At 38.4% G+C, this 12,947-nt stretch overlaps 1 protein-coding gene across 4 annotated transcripts in view; it reads right to left on the minus strand.

Annotated features, from left to right (window-relative positions):
* The window catches only part of csmd3b (CUB and Sushi multiple domains 3b), a 927,060-nt gene that overhangs the window by 179,478 nt on the left and 734,635 nt on the right, over positions 1-12,947 (minus strand). For all 4 annotated transcript variants that reach the window (XM_069920534.1, XM_069920535.1, XM_069920537.1 and 1 more), the window contains one exon: positions 1,283-1,471. In XM_069920534.1, coding sequence (XP_069776635.1) covers positions 1,283-1,471 — 189 coding nt within the window. The remainder of the gene's footprint in view (positions 1-1,282; positions 1,472-12,947) is intronic.

Consider the following 12,947-nt stretch of genomic DNA (forward strand, 5'->3'; position numbering starts at 1 on the left):
TATAGAGGGGATAGGAGGGGCATGTTTTTTTTTTGCAGAGGGCAAGGACATATAGAGGTGGTAGAGGCCAACACAATTACAATGTTTAAAAACTATTTTGGCAAGTACATGGATAGAAAGGGTTAAGAGGGATATGAACCAAAGCTAGGCAAATGAGATTAGTTGTGATTGCTTGCCAGCATAGACAAGTTGGACTGTTTCCATGCAATGATTCTCTGATACCCTTGCCTCCATGGTTGGATGCCTCTCTAATTTGTCCAATCTATAACCTTTTTAGACATTCAGAAAAGAGTAATAGCTTACCAATCTATTATAAATTAATCCAACTATTAAAAAGGCACAAATCAATGAGAAACATTTAAGTAAGTCCCACATCAATAAATCAAAAAGTGCAAATATTAATCTTAATCACTTTGAGCTGCTCCCCTGCATTGACCAAATGCATTGCCTAGGATTGGCAAGTTTGCACTTTGCACAGACCACCAGCTTTGCAGCAGTCAGGAAATTATTGCCAAGGAAATGCCATTGATTTGGGACTTGGATGTTTATGCACCCATGTTGCCAATAACTCAGGGAAACACTGACAGCTTCACATTGAGTTTTCAACAGTACCTGACAAAAATCACTCCATTATAATTTTTTTTCTCAATATATAATGTAAAACCAGCAGATTTCTACTGGCATTTAAAGTTACTGAGTGAGGTCCATCATTTTCATTCTTTCATGAGTGGGATAGCATTTTGGGAAGCTCTTGAGATGCAACAAAGCTCAGTTGTAAAAATGATTATTTTGAAATGACATAAAGCATACTTTCTTTATTTTCATCCAATGTTCCCTGAAAACACTAATTTAATCAGATCTAGTCACTCTAAAAATTACTGGTTTGTCAGCAAAAGGCCAAGGATCTTCACATTAAAATTGGACAAAGAAGAAAATCACCACTAAACCTCAATGCTAATAAATAGTTGGGAAATGAGCCTCATTTAAAGATTTTTTTTAAGATTAGGTATGCTTCAAACAATTATTATTCTTTTTTAAAACTTGATTTCCTTCTGCAGCCACTGATGGTTAATAGGCCTATATGTTGTGCTCACCCAAACTAAAAAGGAGGAAAAAGAGAGGCTGTACGATCTCAGTTATTCTGCTCAATGTAGATTTGATTCAAAAACCAAGCAGTTCTGGATCGCCACACAGATAAAAAAGTCCTCATCAAATGGCACCAAAAACATAAATATATGTTTATGTAGCAAAAGCACATAATAAACATTTATGTGTGACATACCTTCACACCTCGGTATTGGGTGATTCCAGTTACGACTTATACCATGAAGACAGGTGAGTTCTGGCTCTCCAATTAAAGTGTAACCAAGGAGGCAGTCAAATGAAATGGTTCGTCCCACTGATAAGTCATATCCAATAACAAAGCCATTTCGAAATGGACGGGGGTCAGGACAACTCTGAAGCTGGTATGCTACAAAAAAAAGTCTTCAATTAGATTTTCAGACTCAGTCGTTTAAAAAAAAACCTTCCAACAGCAGAGAAAAATTTAAGTGCAGAAACGAGATAAAATAATGAATCAGGCATATATCTGATTTTTTTTTTAAATTATGCCCTGCAATTATTTTTGCCTTCATGTCATTCTGAAAGTCTGACACCATCTACTTTTCCTCATCATGTTTAGGAATAGCCCATTAATCATAATTTTCTTGTCAGTTCCTGCGATGCAAATTTTTACTTACGAACATCTCACAGAACAATTATTTCACTGAAAGTGTTTTGTTTTGTCAAAGGAATTTCATCCGCAAATAGAATGTACAAGAGTGAATCAAAACGAGATGGGTTTCATGTTAAAACACAAAAGTGCTGGAGAAACTTAACTGGTCCTGCAGTGTCAATAGGAGGCAAAGATAAATAATCAACATTTCAGGCCAGAGCTCTTCATCAAAGTGAGACCAAAGAAGAGACAGGGGCACCTGAATAAAAAGGTGATGGGGTGGGGAGGAGCACAGGCCAACAGCCAAGAGGCCATTGGTGGATGGATACGAGGCCAGCAGAGGATTGATCAAGAGAGGGGGATGGCTCTGTAAATGCAGAGCTGGAGGATCAGAAAAGAGAGAGAGGGAGAGATGGGGTCGGGGGGGGGGTGTAAACTGGGCAAAAGGAAACATCGGAATAGGGAAAGAGAGAGAGAGAGAGAGAGATAGAGAGAGAGATGGGGAAGGGGACCCCTAACAGAAACCAGAGAAGTTGATGTTAATGCCAACTTGTTGGAGGGTGCCCAGACAGAATATGAGATTTTTAAAGAATGGATTGTTGAAATATTTGGTCCAGAGTATTTTCCGGAGGGTTTGGAGATCGAACTCATTGTGCATTAAGAAAAAAACCATTACCAGGGCCACCACCTAGAGCTGTTTTCGTGAGGTGTTTGAGGTATCAAGATCATGAGATGATTTCACATGCAGCGGTGTTATGGGCACATAGGAATGGTCCAATGGTAATTCAAAACAGTAAGTTTTTTTTATGCGGATTTGATTCAGGAAGTAGTTATGAAGTGGAAATAATTTAAGTCTGCTAAAACTCTTATGGAAAAAAAGGCTACAGATCTACTTTTAGATATTCAGCAATCTTCAAAATATTTTATGGGCAATATCAATCTCAGTTTTTTGAAAATCCACAGCAGCTTTAACTTTTGCTGTTTCTTTACCAAATTCTAAGTTGACACAAGAATTTGCATTGAAACCGTTGATGGTGTTAGATAAAGCTGGAAATAGGAAAGTTGAGAAGAAACTGGAAGTTGAACAACTGATGGACTTGCAAGAAGAAACTCCAGAAGCATTCAATAAATGAAGGGTTTCTTTGCTCTCTGGCTAGGGAGAAGATGCTATCCCAGCTAAATCCGAAGTCATCAGCTATTGTTACTTTTAAGCGCACCCGATTTTTTTTTAAGTAAGTACTGAAAGATTGGGTGCCATTATATAGATTGTAATGAGTAATTTAAATTTTGCAACCTTTAATGTTAAGGGGTTAAATCATCTGATAAAGAGGAAACATATTTTAGATTGTATTAAGAAATTAAAAGAAGATGTAGCATTTTTACAAGAAACTCATTTAACAGAAAAAGAACATTTAAAATTAAAATGAGATTGGATTGGACATGTAATTCCATCTTCATTTAATTCTAAAGCTTGGGGTGTGGTGATTTTAGTTAATAAGAAAATATTTTTTAATGGTAGATTTCTCTTTTGCAAATGCGGGAAGAGTGTTAATTGTTAATTGTATTTTTTTCTGAAAGTTGGACTTTAATGAATGTTTATGCACCAAATGAAGACAATGAAACTTTTATTTCAGAGGCATTTTTAAATTTGAATCAGTCAAATGGAAATGTATTGGTGGGAGGGGATTTTAGTTGCTGTTTGGATCCATTGTTGGACAAATGTCCAAAAATTGTTAGAAGGTCTAAGATGGCAAAAAGATTGCTTGAAATGACAAAGGATTTGAATTTAGTGGAAATTTGGAGGAAAATAAACTCAACAGAAGAAGATTATTCATTTTATTCAACTCAACATAACAATTTTTAGAATAGATTTATTTTTTTAATTTCTGCACATTTGTTTTAGCAGAATATAAAAGTAGATTATTGTCAGATCATTCATTATTGTTAATTAGATGTTTAGGTACTGAATTGGTAGAGACAGCTTATTGATGGAAGTTTAACGAAATGTTATTGAAAAGACCAGATTTTGTTAGATATATAAGAGATGTTAATTCCATCTTGTTGGAGGGTGCCCAGACAGAATATGAGGTTTTGTTCCTTCCATTTGTGGGTGGTCACAGTTGGCAGAGTATAAGAGCATGGACTGACATGTCAGCAAGGGAATTGAAATGGGTCATTACTGGGAGATCCCTGCTATTACAGCAGAGCGAAAGTTCTCAACGAAGTGGTTTCCCAGACTGCGTCCAGTCTCTCCAATATAGAGGAGACCACAATAGGAGCAATAGATGCAGTAGATCAGGGGTGTCAAACTCAAATTCACAGAGGGACAAAATTAAAAACTTGGACTAAGTCATGGGCCAAATTAAACATTTATTGAAAATTTTCAACAACATCGGCATGTTTTCTCTTCTTTCAACATATGTAATGTTAAACTTTTTCTTATTAAAATAAATGTTTAATAATAGTTTTGGTTAAACTCTTTCCAGAAGAAGCATTAACAAATGAGAAATAAAATATTCAATAAATAATATCTCTCTATAGCCTTTAAGCTCCTTTTAAATGTATTTTTTTCACAAGCCAACAAGTCAAAAAAATAACAACTTGCTTCAATGAAAATCCAATCTTTCAACTATGAACAGTCCAAAGTTAACCAAAGAAAATATTAATCAAAGCTTAGCTTGCTACACTGTGATTTACTCTGATGCACCTGGGGCTAAACCAGATACTTGGCATCTCTTCTTAGATGCAAGTTCATCAAACTCTGGGGTCAGAGTTTGCCTCCCACCTGTCTTGAAAGGTCCTGTTTTCTGTCTTTCGTATGGCCATTTTTCGTAAGGGGTTTATTACACGTGAGTTGGGCGACAGGTCGCAGATGCTAATGAAAGTAAAGAGAGGAGGTGGGGGCGATTAGCGGGCTGACGGACTGGCGGCAACGCCTTTGGAAAGCATTCTGGGATTTGTAGTATTAGCTGTGCATCTGCTATACTGGCGCGGCGGCCAGCGGGCCAGCTCTAATACATATTTGATATGATCTTGCAGGCCAAATATAATTATATCACGGGCCAAATTTGGCCCGCGGGCCTGAGTTTGACATGTGTGCAGTAGATGATCACTAAGTGTATGCAAGCAAACATAAATTACTAATAATAAAGTAATCACAACATGAATGGCTATTTTGGAAAATTATTTAGATCTTGGGATTCAATTGCATACTCATTTTGTTAAAGTAAACATATTTCTAATTTATTTGTAATATCTTGCTAAATGATTTTACAAATGGCAATGTTTATTTTATTGTGTGGTTAAAAGTTAAAATCAAGTTTAATTAATTTTCCATTTATATTAAGTTTGAAAAAATGGTTTCATTATTTTAATTTTAATTATTATTTGAAAAAGCACACATTAATGACAACAGGAAGAGGTAATTTGGTATAAAACTGTTCTTTACTTCTGGGCATAAGGCATGAACATTGCAGCACTGCTGAAGCTGCTGTTATGACAGAGCTGTTACTGGTGTGAACCCAAGATAGTGGGGACAACAGAGACAGCGCTTCAACTGCCCAGTTATAATGTGAATGGTGCAAGCTTTAAGCAGCCTGTTAAAGAGGCTGACAGATTTTTTCTTTAAATACTGAAACCACAGAGGTCCATGCCCAACAAAGGGCACCAGAAGTAGGAGAAAAGCCCTGATAAGAAGGAGAAGCCGAGGAGATGACCCTGTCAGCGAGGGGCTCAGTAGCTGAGGAATCTCACAGACTTGGGCTGCTTCAGCGTGGCTCATGGGCACCAGGTATTAGGACTAGGATTCAAGATATTGCTGAGGGGAAGAAGGGCCCCCAAAAGAGCTTGGTGCTGAATTGTATTGGAGAGTCCAATCTAGGAGCTCAGAATTTCCAAAGGATTGAACAGGAAGGTGTGCAGTTTTTCAGAAGTGACTTTCTGCTGTTTCTCTTTCTCTTATTTTGGGGAGGGGGGAGGGGTATTAGGATAATTCTAGTGGCACTACTTTGTGTGTATTTATGTCATGCAAAAGTTGATGAATTGTGTGCATTTTTTTGCATTATACATGACAATGAAGGAATCTTGACAACATCACATGTAAGAAGTAGTTTTGCAGAATTCATACATTGAGGAGAAATGGTAGATGTTCCTGATGTTTTCTTCCATTGCCTTCAAGGAATGGTTAGAGTGGAAGGATTTATTCTCAGAATTTTGTTTCTGATATTAAATTAGTAGTACCTGGGCTACAGAAGAAATGAGTTTGATAGGACACTTTAGGGTTAGGATTAGGGCATTATGTTAATGATACGAACCTGCAAACTGAGAAGCGTACGGATGTTATGAAATGAAAAAGCACCTCCTGATCGATGACACAATTGGAGAAAAAAAAGAAATTTTGCCAAATGTTTCTCAGCAGGCAAAGCGACTGTGAAACATGGCACCATATATTACCAACAAAATACAGTCTGCTGGACGAAGTCAGCAGGTCAGGTATTATCAGCGGGAGAGAAAAAAAATATTGATATTCCAGACTGGAACCCTTCATCAAAATGCTTCATCAGTCTTCATAAAGGGCTTTGGCCCAAAACATCACCCACTGATGCTGCTCAACCCGTTGCACTTCTCCAGCAGTTTATTTTTGCTTCAGATTCTGGCATCTGACAACTCTAATATATCATTACACATAACCAAATGAACAGAGGTATTGCTGCAGACATTTGCAGATGGCCAATAGAGATTCAATGGGTATTGTGCATCATGTATTGATCTGTGGCTCTGTTACTGTAAATACTGCAACCATGACCCTGCACGGTGTGGGTCCTGGTCATTTTTGATCTGACATGACAAAGATCTTCCATTCAATGGTGTGTTAAATCTTAATGTAAGGAAAGAGCTGACATGAATGTGCTGTTAAAAAAAAATCAACTTTTTTTTGGCCTTTCGATGGATTTCTTAAATTTAGCCTTACAATGGCTTGGAGTCATATTGTAATTGATACAAAGTCCATGTAATGGTTCAGGGCACCAGATAGCGAGATCATCAACTCCACTCTTGAATAACCCTCTTGCCGCAGTCTGCTTTTAAAATCACTTGGTTCAGTGCAAAACAGGTATGAGGAGGATGGGATAAACGTTTCATTAAGCATCAGATTCTTTGAATTTTTGCAATTGTGTAAATCTCTACACTATGATCTTATGTATTGTTAATAGTTACTTCTGACTTCACAGGAAAGCAGAAAGGACAGATTTAACATGGATGTATTCCTGAGGCATAGCCTTGCTTTAGGACATGCAAATTCTGGAATCGGGGTCAGAGGTCAGAGCACCTTTTCTCCGCAGTCATTAAAAAAAGTAATCACCAGAACTTAGAGTGGGCTATGAATCAACCATGCTGACCTTACTAATGGAGATAGGTTTTTGACACCTGCTCTCATTGAATGAAGCTTTGTATTGGCAGCACTGCCTTGCAAAAATTCCTTTCAAAATTACTTTACAGTTTCAGAAATTAAATGGAAATAGAGCATCAAAAAGTTTGAATACTGCCAAATGAACAAGCCAGATTTGGAAAACATTAAGATTCTATTTCACTAAAAATCCTTTAAAAATCACTTGAAGTATTTAACCCTAATGGAAATATAATAACCCAAAATTGAAAATATCAAAAAGTCAATTAAAATTAGACTCTCAGACTTCCAAATAGACTCTATTGAGGAAGATTCTGCAGAACACATTAATGTGACTCTCTATTTCTTCAAAAAGAAGTGAGTCATATTAATTCCTTCAACTATTCAAAAAAACATGAAGTTTGCATTTGTTGCTCATCATCAGTTCATTCCCTACCTCTGAATCACGTGCACTTTCTGCCTTGGAAAGCCCCACTCAAAGCTTCAGCTAATCCAATCATATTCGTAGTTTCACCATCTGTTCAATTTCCAACTATAACTCCAACACTTTATTTCTAGTGTGAAAACTGAGATCACTCTCTGCTCATTCTTTGCTTCATTGTCTGAGATATTATCTGCAGTGTGGCTGCACATTTCACAGGAAATTTGTGCCAAAAAAACCTAATATCTGCCTGAAACAAACAGATGCCAGCACATCATGGATCTGCATGTAATGCTGCTATGACACCAGCGCTGCCATTTTGAAATCCACTGCTACAGTTAATATCTTTGTGTCACCTAATATCACTGACCATGTGCTAAAGAGCAGAAATAACCCAGAACACGCATTTACATTAGTAACTTATAGCTTGGCTGTTTATTAAATTCTTCCTGTTCCCTTGGTATACAAAAGAACACAAGAAATAGGAGCCGGAAATAAGCCATTCGCCCGTCAAGCCTGCTCCACGATTTAATGAGATCATGGCTGATCTGATGATAGGCTCATCTCCAGCCACCAACCTTTTCCCCATATCCCTTAATTTACCTGAATAAAGGTAGATAACATGGTCCATAATTGTTTCAGATTGCAGAAATCCAAAGCAAATTGCATGGAATTATGGAAGGACTGGGCACAGAGTTTCTCCCAGATAAAGATACATTGGTAGGGGGAGAAAGGCACCAAAGCTGAGAGAATGGAGTCAAAGAAAGCGGAACCATCAGCTGGTGGAGGTGGAGCAGAAGGGGGAAGGTGGAGGTGGAGCAGAAGGGGGAAGGTGGAGGCGGAGCAGAAAGGGGGAAGAGAGAGTGGACGAGTAACCTGACCAGGATAATTAGCAAGAAATTCACTTCCTGAACCTCAGTTGGAAGAATCTTGAAGTGTTCACTCTTAAATAAGGATATCTCACAAAGATTTTCCTCTCAAGAGCAAGAAATGTACTGCTTAGTTAACCATAAAAAAAAACCCTCATTCTCTCTTGTGAGAAATCAGTGAGCAGAACATTGACATTGCTGAGGTTACAAATAGTCCTGTGGTTCAGGTTGTCACTGGTTAAAAGCAGAGGTAACCAAGGTGACTCCCAATGATGTGGAATTACAGCAAAAGAAAAAAAGAATTGGACAATCTCAGCAGGTCATACAGGATACATTGAAAGTAATAGTCAGTTGACATTTTGGACTGCAAGAATGTGCAGTTAATTTATACCATATCCTTCTGGTCAAAGCTTCCTGGTTTCAATTATGAAGATTCCCTCCTGCAGTTGCCTAATGTATCAGTCATATTCCAGTTACGATGCCCTACCCTACCTGGCTCTATCTGTCCCTCACATCTTGGTTCATTTCTTGGAGTCCTTTGTTGTCGCAATCCAGCGGTAGGAGCATTTGTGATCCTGCTTCTCACCCTCAAGCAGCTATCTCTGCTGTCACTTTCTCGTTCTCTCCGGTCTGCTATCAATCAATCACCTGGCTTTTTTCTTCCAACTCCTTCAATCCATCACCCCTTCTTGGCCCATTAATGACCTATTGCCCCCTGCCTCACCCCTCATCCTCCGCTCTTTTATATGGACTGTGCTCCCTCCCACATTCAGTCGGCCGTACATAAACCTGAGGAATAATATATCACATTCCACCTGGAGAGCCTTAAACCCAATGGCACAGATGTTGAATTTCCCAATTTCAAGTGACTTCACTTTGATCTTGTTTCACTGTTTCTGTCTGTCCTTTAACCTGCTCCCATTTTTACTTTTCTCAGCAACCATCTCTTCCCACAATTTGTGGTCTCTTCTCCTACCTGTGTCTCCGCCTGTGGCACCTTTATTTGTCCAGTATCCTGTTATCTCTTGGCCCCTTCCCAGCTCTCATACCACTTTTTTTTATGCTTGTTATTTCCTCTGCCCCTTCAGTCTCAAAAGAGGGCCCTGAACGGAAATATCCTGACCATTTCTGCCCAGGATGCTCCTTGAACCACTGACCCTCCAGCTTCTCAATGATTGATGTTGCAGACAGCTACAACTTCCTGCCAGAGAAATTGTGATATGGCTCACCAGTAACATGCTGAAATGCGGCTGCCTTTATCTAAACTGCCTCACAGTTGTTGACAGAGTGGGTGCTGTGACCTCTGACATTATGCACAGCACCACCATCATGAGGGAGTCAACTGTGTCCAACAGCTAAAGAACCACCAACCAAGAAAGGAAGAGAGGAACCGTAGTGCACAGGCACATTCTGCCTGGGCCATCTGTTAAAAAAAGCTCATCCTAATGATAAACCATTTGCCCTTTGCCAAAGTTTGCACACTAAACCTTTCTCCGCTTTTCAATACTGATGATGGAATCAACTTCCAATAACATCTCTGGCAGGACATTCCAAACCTTACTTACCTGCTGCATTAAAATAAAAATATTTCCACGTGATAGCTTTGGTTGCATGACCAATCTCATCATTCCTTTGTGTCTTTCACCTCTTGGGCCAACAGAAACAGCTTCTCTGCATCCACTCTGTTCACTACCTTTATAACTTTAAATAACTTTATTCAGATCCCTCTCAACCTCCACTGTTCCAAGGATAACTCCAAGTTACATCGACAGACGTGTTGGTTTTATCTTTTTAACTGAAATCTTTTGTCCTTGGAATTATGTTCGTAAACCTCACCTGCAGCATCTCTGAAATATTTGTGTCTTTCCTGAAGAGGCAATATAAATGCTGCAATAGATAGCATGAACACAAAACACAGCAGGATTACAAACAGTCTTGACATATCATGAGTCTTATTGCCACTCAGCTTTTTTGTGTTTCAACAGTAGCAAGGGCTTGTATGTGAATTAACGAGCTTCCAACAAATCTCAGATTCTATTAAAACCTCGGCCTAGTGCTCTTACAATGTAGATGACCTTAAATTAATCATCATCAAATATCAACCAGAACAAATTCCTTTTGTTTGATACATATGTCACTGTCAAAATAAACTGAACACAATCTTTTTTCCATAATAATATCAAGTATATCAAGTGTAGGAGCAGTTAAATGCCATTGTGATAAGTATATGAAAGAAAGGTTTGACATTGTTTACCACTATGATAATATTTAGATAAAGTGGGGTGAAGCAGCAAACCTCAGGAAAGGCAATCACCTAAAACTTTTACTTATCTTCCAAAAACATATTGAATGGAGTTTGAAATTGCATTCTGTAAAATGAAAAAAAAAGCATTAAAATATCCAAATCAACTACACAATTTGGATAGCAATTTATAAAATGGATTTTTTTAAAGAAAATCAGAATTATTCAAGCTGATAAAACAATTCAATGCCATTTTATCAGTGCCTGAATTCCCGAATGAAAATGAGTAATGTTCATTTATTTAGCGCTCACAGTGTGTTCTTTAATTAAATCACCACAGATGTTTAACAGGTTTATTTTAAAAGTTTGAAAAAGAATTTTTCATAGCAACCTCTTCAATACAGCTGGGTTACAGAAGGCATGTTTCCTCTTTTAATAATTAAATTAAATCTTTTTGAAATTTAAATATGCTTGGAACAGTTAATTATTTATAGATTTGTTTGTCGAGGGCAGTCTCGCTTCCTTTGAACAACTTTCACTTAAATGCGGTCAACCAAATACACATTTTTTTCATTATCTACAGATTAGAGATTTTTTACGATCTCAATTAAGATCAAGATTCAATTTATTATCAGAATAATAAAACAATTTCATATTTCATGTAATTTCTTTTCGCCTGCTGTAAGGCAGACAGATTCACCACTGGCAGGGATTGTCTAAGTGCCTCTTAAAGTTTTACAGTCAGACTTAGTCAGAGAGAGGGAAGCAAAAGAGAGTCCCCCCAGAGTCATCGAGTGTCCATAGATTCAACTCCAGTATTCCCACATCCACCCAGAGTCCAGTCCAAACCATGGTCAACCCAAGCTCCAGATCCAAACCTCCAACATGGTCAGGGACTCTCCAGCACCCTTGGCATCTCCTCACATTCTGGTTCTCCTCCAGCCGTTTGCAGCCCAGTGCGAGTCTTCCGACAGCAGTCTCTGGCAGCCCACAGTTTCCTTGCCTCACGTCGCCAGGAGCCCGCTGCATGTACTGGTCCCTCAGCTGCAGAGCTGGTTCTCCACCGTGGTCACTGTCCCTGTGGGTTGTCTCCTCCACTTTTCCCTCTCAGACGTGATCTTCCCGATCTCTGGTGCCCTTCTCCAGTCCTCTTGTTTACTGGAGTCTGCAGCCCTCATGGCCGCTGCCAATTAATGGGCACCGCCATCTTGGGTGCAGACTCGCGGTCATGGGATTTCAAATAAAACCACCACCAGCTCCCTCAACGAGCTGTTCAAAGCCCATGTAGAGCCGACAGCAGTCAACTGGGCAGCTGGATCCCGCATGAGCACTCCATCTCCACTCCCTTGGTCTCTGTGGATCTTCCATTACAGCGGCTCAGGCAGCGCCACTGTTTTTCACAAGAGATTAAGTGAAAGGCAACACTTTTTTAATGTCAAAAAAACCCTGGGAATAGGACCTACAGATTCCAATTCCTGAAGAAACTTGGAATGTAATTTTCAAGTTGATTAATAACTATTCTTTGTGTGCCCACCACCTCTCCCACAATTTAAAGTAGTCCATAGGGCTCACACGTTCAAAGTCCAAATATCTTGTTTTTATGTGGATGTATTTCCTCATTGTGATAGATGCAACAATGGAGATACTTCATTAATTCATATTTTCGGGGCATGCCAGAGTCTTGAGAAATATTGGAACAAAGTATTTCAAACTTTCTCTGCACTTTTTAAAGTTAATTTTAAACCAAGTCCCCTAACTGATTGTTGGAGAGAGTGACATAACTTTAATGGCATCTGAAATGGATGTGTATTAGCTTTTATTTCTCTTAAAGCTAGGTGGGCAGTGTTGCTCAGATGGAGGGACATTATCCCGCTTACCCACACTCGATTATTATGAGACGCTATTTCACATTTAAATTTAGAGAAGATTAGATGTTCAATTTCTGATTTGAATTTAAATTTTCTTCTCTACATTGTTGGCTAGAAGAGCCATCTTATTCAAATGGAAAGACTCTGGACTTCCAACAGTGTTTTCATGGTTCTCTTATATTATGTCCTGCTTAAGCTTAGAAAAAATATGTTTGTATTTGAATCATCATAGAAATTTAAAAATATATGTTGAACTTTTATATCATTTTCATTTGATGTAAATGCTTTTAATATGATTAGATGTACTCACTGATCCAGATGAGATATAGTCTTAACTTTGTATTTTTTATTCAAAAAGCTACAAAATATATGTAACCCTCAGGACAAGCTGCTCAAACTCTTTTTTTTTGTAAGTTCTCTTTTTTTTTA

The sequence above is a fragment of the Narcine bancroftii genome, chromosome 2, assembly GCF_036971445.1.
Source record: "Narcine bancroftii isolate sNarBan1 chromosome 2, sNarBan1.hap1, whole genome shotgun sequence".
In the NCBI taxonomy this organism is placed as follows: domain Eukaryota; kingdom Metazoa; phylum Chordata; class Chondrichthyes; order Torpediniformes; family Narcinidae; genus Narcine; species Narcine bancroftii.